The 15,360-nt window shown below is 43.8% G+C and overlaps 1 protein-coding gene across 17 annotated transcripts in view; it reads left to right on the top strand.

Moving 5' to 3' along the window:
• The window catches only part of LOC129169030 (unconventional myosin-XVIIIa-like), a 120,380-nt gene that overhangs the window by 69,817 nt on the left and 35,203 nt on the right, over nt 1-15,360 (top strand). For all 17 annotated transcript variants that reach the window (XM_054754965.1, XM_054754981.1, XM_054754972.1 and 14 more), the window contains 6 exons: nt 6,070-6,213; nt 6,289-6,378; nt 6,459-6,578; nt 6,648-6,762; nt 11,463-11,590; nt 11,679-11,833. In XM_054754965.1, the coding sequence (XP_054610940.1) occupies nt 6,070-6,213; nt 6,289-6,378; nt 6,459-6,578; nt 6,648-6,762; nt 11,463-11,590; nt 11,679-11,833 (752 nt within the window). The remainder of the gene's footprint in view (nt 1-6,069; nt 6,214-6,288; nt 6,379-6,458; nt 6,579-6,647; nt 6,763-11,462; nt 11,591-11,678; nt 11,834-15,360) is intronic.

Raw genomic sequence — 15,360 nt, 5'->3', positions numbered from 1 at the left:
CTGCTTCTGTCCCCAAATGGCCCCTCTTCCCCGGAAATGGATATATAATAGAAAGATAAGACTTTCTGTATATTTTTATCATTTAATGGTATTCTCTTTAACTCACCCAAGATGGGAAATGCAATCAAATGCAAACGTGATGAATGCTACAAATAAGAGCTAGTGTAGAGGTTCCTCTCTGGACGAGGGGGTTATTCAAGCAGTGCTTATGGTAATTGCTTTCATGCTCCTGCTCTAGACTGTATATACTGTATATTTTCTCTCATAAATAAAAAGCCACATAGAATGGAAGAAAACAGGCCCAGTCTTCCACGGAATACGTCCGTGTTGATGAATCCTAGTGCATAAAGAGTGGTGCCATCCAGCCCTCCTTCTGTATTACGCAATTCCATCAGATTATATTTCCAAGTAGAGATAGATGGCACTGACACGACAGCGTGCAAGTGTGAAGCAGCTACATAAAGATGAGAATGTTCTTATAAGTCATGTTTATGATCGTGGAAGTGAAGTTGATCAGGTGCTTTGATGCAAGGGAATAATTGATCCTTTTGCACGTGAAATAGGAATGACTCAGCAGAGCCTCGTGTCATTCCAGTTCCTTCTTCAATTTGACTTTCCTTCCAGTCAGAACCAAGCTCATTACCACATTCTAGCATGATCCGTTCTGTGGCTTGCAAGTTGTGATTTGAATGTTCCAATAGAAAATGATGTAAAGAGATTTCAGTGTGTTTCAGGCTCAAACTGTCGCCATCGTTACACATTCATCAGCTGTACTGGCAGTAGTATTTGAATATATCTGTTATACAAGCATGTGGCATTACAGAATCGGGGATGAATACCGACCGTTACAGTAATCCCTCATTTATCACAGTTCATCACTTCCAGACCTGATGTCCCTGCAGTGATCCCACAGGCTGAGCTGTGGTGTAAACAAAGAATAATAGGAGTGTAAAAGTCACTATAGGGGTGTTGTTTTGCATCTACAGGGCTCTAATCATGTTAAAAACTGTATTTAAAAAGTCATCAAGAGGTTTTCTATGCTTCAACTAGCAAAATATTCCATGTGTTAACATTGACTCATGTATTGCAAAAGTTCATTTAACGCAGTCGGGTGGGGAACCAATTAACCGCGGCAAACGAGGGATTCCTGTATATCGAATTTGTTGCAAGTAAACTGTTGTGCAGTATATGTTAGACAGGCCCTGCTTGATGTGAATACCAAAGGGCGTTTTGCATACATTAGCTCTGATTAGTGAGCAGCAGAGGAATTGAAGAGAAGCGTGGCTGCAGCGGATTATTGAGTGATTTCCATCTCCATGTAGATGATTTACAGACTGTCTTGCTGATCAATCTTAGAATAATCATCATGTAATAGCATCCGCTTGTGCCCTTGCTGTTAACCTATTATCATTTTGGGGCCCCCGTGCCAGTGTGTGAACAATCGGGTGGCAGGTGTTGTGGATGTTAGTGTCCCTGCGGAAGACTGGCTGCTTGATGGATGAGGATGTGACAGAAGGTCTGCTGATTGATTTTGTCTGGCATGTTAGGCATGCAAAGCCGTGCCAGCCCAGGTGACATGAAATGACAAAATCACATCTTGTTTTTGTCCTTGTTCAACTGTCAAGGGCAAACACAACACTTTACTGACTGCTTCAGCAGTCATTTCCCGCTCTCTGAGTTTTGTCCTTCAGGTACCCGACAAACACACAGGAAATGTTTGTCACATATTTGCATTGAGGTCAGGCTGAAGCAGAAACATTCCTCCAACTACACAAGCTTGGAAATCCTCTTTGTACCTTGCAGTGGCTTCATTTGGTGCCTGGGCCTTCACTGGGAGCGTAACCACCCACGATTCTTCTCAGCAGACACCGGGGACCAGTATTGTTAAAAAATACTAATACTATATACTGCCGTACCTTGTCATGTACGCTGCCTGGGATCCGACCCCCACCCCACAGTGCCAAACACCTGCGTCGTTACCACTTTGCACTCCGCTTTTTCAAAAATATGTTGATTAAAAAAATAGCTTTTTTTGTGGCTGATTTGTGGCCTATCACCGTTCCATTCCATTCCATTTTCTTCCACTTATCCCGGTCGGGTCGCGGGGGCAGCAGTCTCAGTAGGGAAGTCCAGACCTCCAGAAGTCTGGCCACCTTTTCCATTTCCACCAGGAGGACCCCAAGGTGTTCCCAGGCCAGCTGTGAGACATAATCCCTCCAGCATGGGAGGCGTCCTAGATGCCCGTGCCATGTCCATGTCCATGTCTTAGGGTGAGTCCAGCCACCCTACGCAGGAAACTCCTTTCAGCCTGTAGCCGTGATCTCGTTCTTTCAGTCATGACCCAAAGCTTATGTCCTTAGGTGAGGGTGGGAACATCGGCCTATTGGTAGCCAGAAAATCTACATAATTAAGCAAATGTTACATATTTTTTGTCCAAATGAAGTATTTTCAAGCATAAAGATGACTGAAGGAAATAAATACAAAAAACAGGCATTCAGAAGACATGTTCAAAGTCGGAAGTAAAACAACAAGGTACTCTGCCTTATTATGTCTTCTATATTGGGTAATAGGAGAGTGAAGGTGTCCATGGCGGTGAGCTACTGGTTGGGCTTGCCCTGAACACGCGAGTCCAGCCACCCGACGGAGAAAACTCATTTCGGCCGCTTGTACCTGCCATCTTGTCTTTAGGTCACTACCCAAAGCTCATGACTGTAGGTGAGGGTAGGAACGTACAGTAGATGGACCGGTAAATTGAGAGCTTTGCCTTTTAGCTCAGCTCCTTCTTCACCACAACAGGCCGATGCGGAGACGTCACACCAATCCGCCTGTCCATCTCACATTCCATCCTTCCCTCACTCGTGAACAAGACCCCGAGGTACTTCAACTCCTCCGCTTGGGGCAGCATCTCATCCCTGACGCGGAGATGGCACTGCATGGACTCGGACTTGCTGCTGTGCACTCTGCTGCAAACCGAGTGTGAGTTGAAGGTCACGGCTCGATGACGCCAGCAGACCCACATCATCTGCAAAAAGCAGAGACCCAATCCTGCAGCCACCAGACCGGATCCCCTCAATGCCCTGGCTGCGCCTAGAAATTCTGTCCATAAAAGAAACGAACAGAATCGGTGACAAAGGGCAGCCCTGGCGGAGTCATTTATTGCTGGCGATGCGAACTCTGACACCGGTCATACAGGAAGCGAAGCGCCTGAATTAGGTCATCACTTGATGAACGTCGTCATCAATTAATGAATCCATCACAATTTGCCCCCTTGTTTACTGGATAATTGTATTCATCCAAGTTTTGGTCAGTCCCTTTGTCGTCCCGAAGTCCATGAAGACCTCCTAGTGGGATGAGGGTGGTGTGGACCTCACACACCTGAAACTGCTGCGGGATGACCCTCTTGACCAACATCAGTGTCTGGAGATAATCCTTTGAAATGATGAATATACTTATCTCACTAATGGGATTAAGGTGTCAGCAGTAAGAGCTGAGAGGTGTTTGACTTGCATACAAACACGAGTATCCACGCTCACCCTAAACACGTCTTTAGCGCTAATGCATTTGTCTTGACGCCGTCATTTGCCTTCACGGTTGTCACACTGTCTTAATGTAATGTGGATGCTCAAATGTTTGTACACGGTGCTCATGTATTACAATTATTTGTTTGTTTTCCAGTCATTGCAGACTAGCTGTGACAAGTCAGGCTTATTCAAATCTTCTGGCAGGAATTGGGAATGCATTTTCCTCCGTGTGAGGTTTCCTCAGTGTGACAAATCCTAATTGGTCATAGGGAGTACCTTCAGGGTGCTGTGTACCTGATGCTGAGAATTGTGTTGCTCTAATTGGGTTTTCCCCTAATCTGCTGCTGCTCGAGAGCCTCGTGCATAAGCAGCATGGAAATCGTGTCATACTTAGAATGAGCTGCCAACGTGTTTGATTTAATTAATCAGAAATTAGCTTCCAGCCTTGGAACGCACTTGGCTGAAATTGTGGGTAGGAGGCTGGCAAGCCCTTGGATGGCTGCTAGCAATAAAACACACACAGTCATTCATGAAATGCTTTTCATGTGGTGGTTACCTGCGCTAAGGTAGCAGGAGGTGGCAGAAGCAACAAATGACATGCATACATAGTGAATACCCTGAGTCCTGCAATCAGCTTCTATGGTGTGTGTAAAACGAGGGGAGTTGTGCTGAATTGGCAGAAATATGTTGAATTTCACAACAGCTTTTTCTGTTTTTAACGTTTTCTCTTCAAATACAACATCACCTATACGCCTGACTTTGAGCATGAGTAACTTCCACCGCTGCTTGTAAATTTGGTGCGCAGCCGAATGTAACGAGCCTAAATGGAAGGGCACAGCAAGGCAGGATTATTTTATGTGGCAAATTGGCAAAATACATTATTATTTCTTAGTTGATTCATCTGAAGCTTGATGAATGGAATAATGGGTTAGGCTCTAGACCACACATGTGGCTCTTTTGATGACTGCATCTGGCTCTGACATCTTTATTTCTTTTTTGCTAACATTTTAAAGTAAAACACGACAGAAATCAGTGTTAAAAATAACGTTCAAAATATCAAATGTTTTTTATGCATCATAATCTATCATCCATTTTCCACCAGCTGTCCTTCGATATTTCCGGTCAGACACTAAAACTTGATTATTACTGGATAATGCGGTAGCCTATCCGGGTCATTGAGAGGTCAAGAAGTAAGCTTCCCTCCTTTAATCAAATGGTCAGATAGCTACTTCTGCAGCACCAACCGTTTTGACGAAGAAGTTGGCAAAAAGGAAGAAAGATAGAGCGTACGGTGCAAAACCATGCAGCTCCTGAAGTCGCATTAATAATAAGAAGTATTTTATTGATTATTGGTTGGCTGCAGTATAACAACGTTATTAAGAAGAATACATTCAGGGACTTATTATAGTCTAAAATTCTTGGTCTTGCTTAAAAATGCATGTATTAAGTTGCATTCAATGATATAAAATATGCTATGGCTCTCACTGAAATACACTTTAGAGTATGTGGCTTTCATGGCTCTCAAAAAGCCAAAAAGGTTCCCGACTGCTGTCCTAGACGAATCAGAATGAAGCAAACGAACAGTTAGTGCTTTGGTACGCAACAAAAATGTCCATCAGTGTTCTCCAAAGTCAAAGCTGATGTGTGTGAATGTCTTGTTTGCCCTAAAACACAAACATAAGAGCTCTGCTTTCATGCATGACTCAGGACAGTAACAAGTATTCACATTTGAGAGGCTGAAGTCAGAGAATATTTACATTTTTACGTATAAAAACCATCCACGGAATACCAAAATAGCTGTAGATTAATTGTATAATTGATTAATCCTTGATTAATTGTTGCAAATGATGAATAAAGGAATACACGATAAAGGGTTCAGATAACTCCAAACCTCTGGAGCACAATCAAAATGTATGTAAAAACATAGCACCATACATAAATAAAATACATCTACTCACCAGAGGTGTCAGTCTCACATCCACGTGTCAGCCATTGTGGGCGCAACTTGGCTTGTTGAATAGCTTTGCTCTGATCAGCCAATCAGAGGACAGAAAAATGCTGTTATTGTAGGCTCGCTAGCTGGCCCTGAGAGGTGAATCTGAAATACCTGATTGGTTAAAAACAACAGCCTCATTGCTAGTAGCGTTTATGACATGGGCCAGCACTCCTGGCCCTGAAGGCCTGACATGGCAACACATAGATGCTGAAATCTAAAAAAAAGTAAAGTGCACGTACGTTACTAGAAGCAGTGCAGCCAAGAGACACGCGAGAGACTGTTGGGATGAAATGAATGCAATTTCATGGAAGAAATACTGGATTTTAACTTGGAACTGTAGGTCTGTGCTGCTGGTAGTGTTCAGACCAGCAGAGAAGGCTTTGCTGGCCCTGACTGCATACCACACAAGTAACTCTATAATTATTCTCCTATTTGACTAGATTTTGTTTTAGCACTTGAGGGGAATCACATGCTTCTTCAAGTCAGCTTTATGACCACTTTGTGTTATGTTCTACAGTATGTCGTCTTCTTCTTGGTACTTTATGTCAACAGATTCAGGATCTAGCAATTCGCTGCATCCAGAAGAACATCAAGAAGAACCGTGGTGTGAAGGACTGGCCATGGTGGAAAGTCTTCACCACAGTCCAGCCACTCATTAAGGTTCAGCTCTCCGAGGAGCAGATGAGGAGCAAAGATGTGAGACAATTCTAACCCTGCATATACTCTATGACATTTCTCCTAACACCTGATATTTCATGACCTCTGACCAAGGACGAGATCCAGATGCAGAAGACAAAGCTGGAGAAGGTGGAGAAGGAGCGTAACGAGCTGAGACTGAACACGGATCGTCTGGAGAGCAGGGTGGGCTGTGGCGTGAGGCTGACGGGGCAGATTGGTGGTGGACTTCTGTGAACTAAGTTGTCTATCTTGTGTGCGGACAGATTGCAGACTTGTTGGCAGAACTGGCTGATGAGAGGAGCACAAGTGAGTCAGCATCCCAGCTGCTGGAGAGTGAGACCGCAGAGAGACTCCGCCTGGAGAGGGACATGAAGGATCTGCAGGTAAATATGCAAAGTCAAATGAAAAAGCTTTTCACAGCCACACTGAAAGACAATTGCTTTGTCAATCAGGTGAAGTTTGATGCCGTGAAGAAGCAAATGGAAACCCAGGAGATGGAGGTGATGGAAGCTCGGCTCATGAAAACATCAGAACTCAACGGGGAACTGGACGCTGATGATGATGCTGGTTAGTTGATGGCGTAACATCAGGGGCAATTCATCAACACTGATGGTAAACTGCAGTGTTCTAGTCCCCCATTGCACCCACTAACCCTCAAAGTCAACTCAACTGGGGGCCGATGGCGGTCCCGCATCAAGTATATCAACCACGACCAACATGCCAACAAACACCAGTGTGAGTGATGCCAGCCCACTCACGAGGTGTTCAGGAGATGGTCGGAGGCACTTCAGTTTGCTAAAAGCAGGGGTGCCCAACGTGCGACCCGTAACACCCGTCGTAGAAATAAAAACAGTAAAAATGGTAAAAATAGAGCAAGGCTCGAGGCACAATGTAAAGAAAAAAAGCTGAAATGCTGATACTAGTAATTAACAAGACAGAACTTTGGCTGTAAATACAGTATGTGTAAATAGTTATTTTGTTGCCTTTTTATACATAAAAATATATAGAAAAATATCAAAGTGCCCCCCAGGGGTGGGGGGGGGGGGGTCCAAATAGCAGGGGTGTCCAAAGTGCAGCACCATTTGGAGTTCCCAGCTGTTTTTTTTTTTTTTTTATTGGCCCGCAGCACATTGTAAAAGTTTAACAAGAAAACCAAAAAAAACAAGAGCAGAAATAGAAAAATCTGCAGGAATTTTACAAGAATATGGTGAAAATATAAATTGTCTGAAAGTTGTCATCTTACAAGAAAAAGTCACCATTTTATGAGAATAACAATATTATTATGAGGAAAAATAACATTTTTGTTGCATGAAGTTGAAATATTAAAAAAAAAAGTTGTAATAATATACGAAACAAAGAAAACAATGTTCCAATTTTTGGAAAATTAGGTTGCAGAAAAAGGTCTAGTGCCATGAGAATAAAGTTAAAATATTATGGGAATAAAGTTGTAATTATGAGTAAAAAATTTACAAGAAGAAAGTTGGAAAAAAAACCAAAAACAGCAGAAATGGAAAAAAGAGCTGTAATTTTACAAGAAAGTAAAAATATTAAGAGAAAAAATATTCAGACTACAAATTTTATGAGAATAAACTCATAATATTATTGTTTTTAAAAGTTGTAATATATGAGAAACAAACAAAATAAAATAAAGTTGTCATTTTTGGAAAATTCGGTTGGGCAAAAGGTGTAATACACTCCTGATCAAAATCTAAAGTCCAGTTGAAAAATTGGTAGAATGATCATTTTGCACATTTGGATGTTAATGAGGGTTTAAGCAGAGCTACAATATGCACAAACAAGAAGGGGGGGGTGAGACAAACAAAATGAAATAAGTTGTTTATCAGCTGATCAAAAGTTTAAGACCACAGGCTATAAAAGCCCAAATGTGCTCCAAATGTTGATGTGGTGTCATCATTCCCACTGTCATGCCCTCCTGATGGTGAAGCTAAGAAGCTTTCACTTTTTCAACGTGGTGGGATTGTGGAGCTGCATAAGCAAGGCCTCTCGCAGCGTGCCATGGCTGCTGAGGTTGGGAGCAGGAAATCAGTCATTCTACTTTTTTGGAAAGATCCTGAGCATTATGGAACAAAAATGTCAAGTGGTAGACCCAAAATAATCACACCTGCGCTGAGCCGGAGGATCCCATTGGCTGTCCATCAAGACACAGGGCGGTCTTCCACCCATATGAAGACCTTACTGGTGCCGACTGCAGCACAGTAACCATCAGACGCTAAAAAATGTAACCTTGATGGTCCAGATGGCTTCCAACGTTACTGGCATGACAAGGAGATCCCACCTGAGATGTTTTCTACCCGGCACAGGGGGGTCCATCATGGTCTGGGGTGCTTTTTCATTCAGTGGAACACCGGAGCTTCAGGTGGTGCAGGGTCGTCAAACGGATGCAGATGTTGGGGCATCCCTCATGACCGAGGGCCCTCATCTGTTTAGTAACAGCTGGGTTCTTCAACAGGACAACGCTGCAGGTCACAATGCTAGCTTGACCAAGGACTTCTTCAGGGAGAATAACATCACTCTTTTGGACCATCCTGATTTCAATCCCATAGAGAACATTTGGGGATGGATGGCAAGGGAAGTTTCTAAAAATGGCCATCAGTTCCAGACAGTTGATGCCCTTGGTGAAGCCATCTTCACCACTTGGAGCAATGTTCCCACTAGCCTCCTGGAAACACTGGCATCAAGCATGCCCAAAGCCATTTTGGAAGTGATGAACAAGAACGGTGGAGCTCCTCATTACTGAGTCCTACTGACAATATTTTTGGTTCTGATCAGCTGATAAACAACCTGCTTCAGTTTACTTGTTTTCAATAAATGACTTTTTTAAAGTGTTTTTTGTCTCACTCCCCCTTCTTGTTTTGCATATTGTAGCTCTACTTAAAACCTCATTAAGATCCAAATGTGCAAAATGATCATTCTAGACATTTTTCAACTGGTCCGAAGATTAGGATCATGAGTGTATGAAGGAAATTAAGTCGCAATCTTATGGGAATAAAGTGATGTTTTGAAAACAAAATTTATAAAGATTATTTAAGAAGAAAGTTGAAATATTTGGAAAAGTAAAAAACAAAAAAATTCCCAAAAATGGCGAAAAAAAGATAGTGAAGTTTTTCACCTACATGACAAAGCTCAGATGCACCTTTTTCTAAAAAAAACAATACTGTATGTATGTACGGTACATACACAGTACTGTATATATACAGTACTGTGTATATACAGTACTGTACATACACAGTACTGTAAATTCCAATGCGTAAGCCACACCCACTAAAGTTAGATGAAAACCCAGATTTGTACATAGATAAGATGAACCGGACTATAAGCCGCAAATGTCCATGTCATAAAATGGCATATTGTGGCACACACAAGTCCGTGAGGACCAGGCAGGTCCTTTTTTTGACAGGAGCCAATCATGACTGATGAAAAAGTCACAACGATCTTGTCAACCCATAGGAAATTGCAGGAGGTCATTACTATGTTTTTTCCCCCCCATAATGCATTGCATCTGAGCTGGATGACGTTGCAATGTTGCCTCTGTCCACCACAGGCAACCAGATTGTCCCAGAGCCCAGTGGGAGGCTGACGTCATTGCAGCTGCCCAATGAATGCTTTGCTCAGAAGCAATGCATTATGAGAAAACTTTAAAATAGTTGCATTTGTTTTATTTTAAACTCATGTTGGTACTTGTTTGCATATTTGTTAGATACACAGTACCTTTTGAGTTAAGTTGCTATGTGATGAGTTCAGTGATCTTAGCAGGATGACGGCATCAGTCAGACTGTTATGTTGTTATCCCGTTATATAAGATGACCTCCTGCCATTTCCAGCTGGTTGTGACTGCACTGATAGCTCCTGATTGGCTCCTGCCAAGGAAAGAGCTATCGTTTCCTCGCCGACTCGCGAGCGGTGCTGTATTTAAACAATTAGCAGTAGCTCTGAAGTAAAGATGGCACACGTTTAGAATTTAGCCATTAATGAGCCGCACCGCTGTATAAGCCGCAGGGTTCAAAGTTTAAGAAGACAGGAGGGGCTTATACACCGTAAATTACGGTGATTTATAGCATATTGGACAAAATATCAACGTGGCAAAGTTGCTCCCTTTCATTTTTCACTGTGGACACTCCTGGTGTGTAGCGACCGTACGTGGGAGGTGGCAACGGTTCGAAACGAGCGTGTGTCCCATGCGAGGCAGCTGAATGAATAAGAATAAGCACAGTAATAAAGATAATGAAACGTAGTGCTGAGATATCGTGCAGGCCTATAGGAGGGATGTGCTACGTGGTGCAGACGTGTACGCCTAATGGGCCTGCAGGCTCAGGTTAGGGCTACAATTGACTAAAGTCACATTATGTGCCCAGTTTGTCAAATGTGACTCATTCTAAGTGTAGCTGCAGGAATTAGTGGCTTTCGTCGCCTGTTTCAGCGGGAGACGTGGCAGTTGGACATATTGCATATGCTCCAAGTTTGGGATTTCACACTAGGGGATTAAAATGTTCTCTCCCAGGCGTACAAGTTGTACCGGCTGCTGATTGGCCGACACCTAGCGAGAAAGAGAGCTCCCACTGAGAGAGCATTGTCCATGAGGCTTTTTTTCGCCCCCCTCCCACCTCCGCAGACAAGCTATTACGGAGCATATCAGAATTCTTAGATGAATGAGAAAATAATCGCTGGGATCAGAGCCGGTGGCCTGGCACGTTGTCATTATGCTATATATATGCTAATGAGCGGCGCTGATGGAGGAGCCGGCGTCGCTACGTGGAGGAGACACGGACAGCGTCAAAAAGTGATAAAGCTCGGAAATGAACCTAAACCTGAATGTGTGCCTGGACGCTGTCATAGTTCTGATAGCCCCTGACAGCTCCAGAATTAGGGTCGGCTAAGAGGCGTGCAAAGTGCCACTTTGTCACGTCCTCCAGCTGCCGATGACGTGCGCTCGCAACCGGGAGCTCAGCTTTATCCAAGATTAGAGTCCAAACGCCAGGGCCGCTTTGTTGGCTTCCTGTCAAATAGTTTCACCTTTTAAGGTCATGACTTGATGAAAAGAGCTTTTATTTCATATGAGATGATTTTTATTTCAGTCCTTCAAGGTGATAAGCATCGCAGGCTGTACAACATGCCACATAATCCGCAGCATCAGTCATCCCTGAGCTCTTGAGCCCCTTCCTCTTTGTGTAGCACACGCTTTGCATTAAAAGCAGGAGATGCCCAAATGTCATCAACATGACATCTGCTCAACATGCTTTTTTCTGCAGGAGGAGAGTGGCGGATAAAGTACAACAGAGCCATTCGGGAAATGGAGTTCACCAAGAAGAAACTCCAGCAGGATTTTGATGACAAGCTGGAAACGGAGCAGCAGAACAAAAGACATCTTGAGAGACGGGCACGGCACTTTGTCACCTTCAATCATTTACAAAGGCTGTCCTCAATATTTCATGTTCAACTAAAAGCACACAACTTGCACACCGCAGCTGGCCGACTCGAAGACGGACAACGAGGACGTGCAGCGCTCGGTGCAGCAGCTGAAGAAGAAGTGCCAGAAGCTGACGGCTGAGCTGCAGGACACCAAACGCCACCTGGAGGGCCTCCACAGCCGCAACCATGATTTGGAAAAGAAACAGAAAAAGTCAGTTTGAACTCTTTCATTGTGTCAGTCAGCTTGTGTTTTTAGGAGCGACGCATGTTAGCAATGTGTGGTTGCATCGTGCGCTCTACAGCACCTCCACTGCTGGAAACTCAAAACCTTTCAGTCTGGCATGAAAAGACAAATATGAGACCGGGAGCCGTAGTTCAGCTTTTATTTCCAGGGATTTACATCAACTTTCAGGGCTCCAGACTAACTTTTTTTGGCTAGCAGCACAGTGACCCCCTCACTTTTTTTTACTCCACTCTCATAGTTGATATTTTATTTTGTGTTATTTTATGATGCACTATTGTTTTTATCTTGAATGAGTACCGTAAATTCCCGTGTATGAAGCAGGAGTGACGTCCCGATGCACGAGTTACTACACACAAGCAAGGTTGTTTAAAAGCAAGTTAGCGCACCCCATGAACATGACAGCCATCCTAGCTGCCCTGTGGGACAAAACTCCGCTCCGAACGAAGCGCATTGCTTGCTTGTTTTAAAAACAAAATGTCACCGTGGTTAAAAAAAAAAAAAAATCACATTTGGAGTTCGTGGACCAGGCGCTAGGTGCTAGCTAGCTGCCGCCACAGAGACAGAAGAAAGTGTGAACCACTACACAGGCAAAACCTATCCTACCCGACGCGGACGTGTACACAGACATTCAGGTCTGGTAGTGGTCTTTTCACGTCTAAGCCAAAGGTTTTGAGTCTCCAGCACAAAGAAAGGAATAGGCCTCATTCTTCCAACGTGTTGGCATCAGAACTTCCCATCTGTTGTTTGCTAACTCGCCCAACCATTGAGACACGCTTTTCAGTCGTGTCATGGCTACGTCTCTCCAGACGCACTTGGCTTGCATTATCATTATTAGATATTGATTCTTTTCTCTGGAATTAGGATAATGAAGATGAGAAATGTTTCGCGTGCTGCTAGAGACACCGTCTACTGCCAGTCGCAACAGGAGCAGCTGATGGCTTCCGCCTGTGGGGATTTTGATGTCAGCTGACTGATGTCACATGACATCCATGTCTGGGTTACAGAATGATTTCATTGATAGAAGCATCAAATGTTTGCATCCAGATGCATGTACTGTTGCAACATCCCCAAAAGAGGTCCTCTGCACCCTTCCACCCATTCTTACTCCTTTTGTGTCCCTAAAGCCACTGTGGCCTGATATTCCATCAGCAGAGAACAGCAAATGAATGGAAAGACTCTTTTCTCAAGCAAACGCCACACGCCAAGAAGAAAGAACACAAAATGCTGGATGTCCTCCATTCTTGTCCTTTGTTTCATTCACTGGCGGCTGCAGCTGCATCCTGCTGCTATAATGTCATGCTATTTATGTAGCTGATGCAGTTAACGCCATCCCGCCCAGACACCCCAAGGTGAAGACATTTCCACAAAGTACCGTGGAAATCTGAACTAATGGTTCTGCTTTGGAGTCCAATAATTAGCCCTACAGGGTACATTAGTGGAAATTGCACCTGGAAGGGCACAACGTGACATGTACGCCTATTTCTGACTGGGGTTGCGGAGGGGGTGGAGCCTAACCTTGCTGACATTAGGGCACGTTTTTTTGGAATTTTGCCCATCACCCACAATCCTGATGTGAGACATGAACACACATGTCTTTGTCTTCTCTGTGTCTTCTAAAGATATAAAAACGGCTCAAAAGAGGCAGCTAAGAATGCACGTAATGGGACACATCTATTCCGCCTGTAAAGCCTTCTGAAAAAACCTCCATTTCCATCCTGTGAGCTGCATATGAACCACATTGTTATTATTATTGTTATTAACGTTGTTATGCCCAAGAACTATGTTAGTGGCGTAGTGACACCTCGCCACACCACAGCGGCTAGCTACTAGCCGGCTAGCGACTACCTTCACCACACACTCGCTCACAGCGCCTCAGGCCACTCGCGGAAAGTAACGCTACATATTGGAGCTGCCGCCACTGCTGCTGTGTTTTTGTTCCTTTCTATGTTGCTATGTGAAATCAATGCACCCAGGAAGGAAGTTCCCAAAATACTACAAGTATGACGTGTTATCAGGAATGTACCTGTTACTACACGCTCACAGCATGGATGGAAAACCACTAAACCTTCTTGGAGCTTTTTGGACGTGTTTTCACAGGCAGGATAGGTGTGTCCCATTACGTGCATTCATTAGCTGCCTCTGTTCACCTGTTTTTATATCTTCAGAAGTGAAAGATGTGTGTTCATGGGCAAAATTCCCCAAAAAAGTGCACTTTTCCTTGAAGAGTTGCCAATGAGGCTAACATGCAAGTTTGGGCGTGTGGCAGGAAGTACCTGGAGAAATGACAAGTGACATCGGTGCCAGGATGGACAATCGGCCACCTTTCCTCGGAATAGTGACTGAGACGTAGTTCAATCTGCAGACTGACATTAGCTGGGAAAATGACTGCCGACTTAAAGCAGTGGAGAAGCCATCACCGTGGCAGAGCGTGATCTCTCCCCCGCGGCTAATTGAAGATGCTCTGTGGGTGAAATTATTTTCAGCCGCGCTTCACGGGAGGGAAAATTACAACAAGCTGACAGCATGAAACACTTAGCTTTTACATTCACTAACTATAAGTGTTTCTTCTCCACAATTGAGGAAAACATTGTGCGCACTATAACAACCCAGCTCCAATAAGCCAGCCACGTGAAAATAAGAAAGTATTTCCAAGAGAGGAACATTCCAAATTGGTCAAGTGAAAAGCAGTTGGATCAGTTACAGGAAGTTGCAATGTTATAAGCTTGATATTGGGGTTGTGAAGGACAGACCCATGCGACCACATATCCTGCTTGACAAGTGAGAGATACGGTTGCATGGGTGTCAGCCTCCTGGAAGGATAAGAATCAGCCATAAATCCTGAGATGAATGGATTGTAGAGACATGCACGGGGATCACAAGACTAGCAACCGCTTGACAGTTCGTGTCTTAACGCGAGAGCCTGGGCTGCCGGTGAAAGGTTTGTTTGGCATCCCCCATAGCTTAGCATGACTGAACACCAGAATGAATGGAAACAGCATTAGCAGCATGCTAGCTAGTCACCGGGAAAGATTTTCAACACATCAGCAAAACATTATAGCCATCTAATTGATCTTATATGTGATGTATTGTGTAAAACATCAAATTAAAAGCACGACATGAATACAGAGCCACCATCCACCAGTACCAGCCTGGACTTTGTTTTTCGGAGAACAAATATGCACACTAGCACTCAATAAGCTCATCGAATCTTACCTTTATGCATCCCCACATAGTATCAGCATTTGGGAGCAAATATGAGGTGAAAGAAAAAGGGTAAAAATACGGTACGTATAGTAGTCTATCCGTGCATTGTGGACAAAGTTACGTGGTGCCTTCAAGGACCATCAAACAAAGTGGGAAAGATTGCTGCTCACAGCTATTGATGTATGGATCGATACTGAAATATCAGTATTCCAATACCAGCTCTTCAGGCTCTAAAATCCATACTCATGCCAAAATATTAATACTTTGGATACCATCGGACTTCCTTCAGA

This window comes from Dunckerocampus dactyliophorus, chromosome 16 (genome assembly GCF_027744805.1).
Source record: "Dunckerocampus dactyliophorus isolate RoL2022-P2 chromosome 16, RoL_Ddac_1.1, whole genome shotgun sequence".
In the NCBI taxonomy this organism is placed as follows: Eukaryota; Metazoa; Chordata; class Actinopteri; order Syngnathiformes; family Syngnathidae; genus Dunckerocampus; species Dunckerocampus dactyliophorus.
Note: the sequence above shows the minus strand (reverse complement) of the source record. Positions and strands in the feature narration are given on the sequence as shown.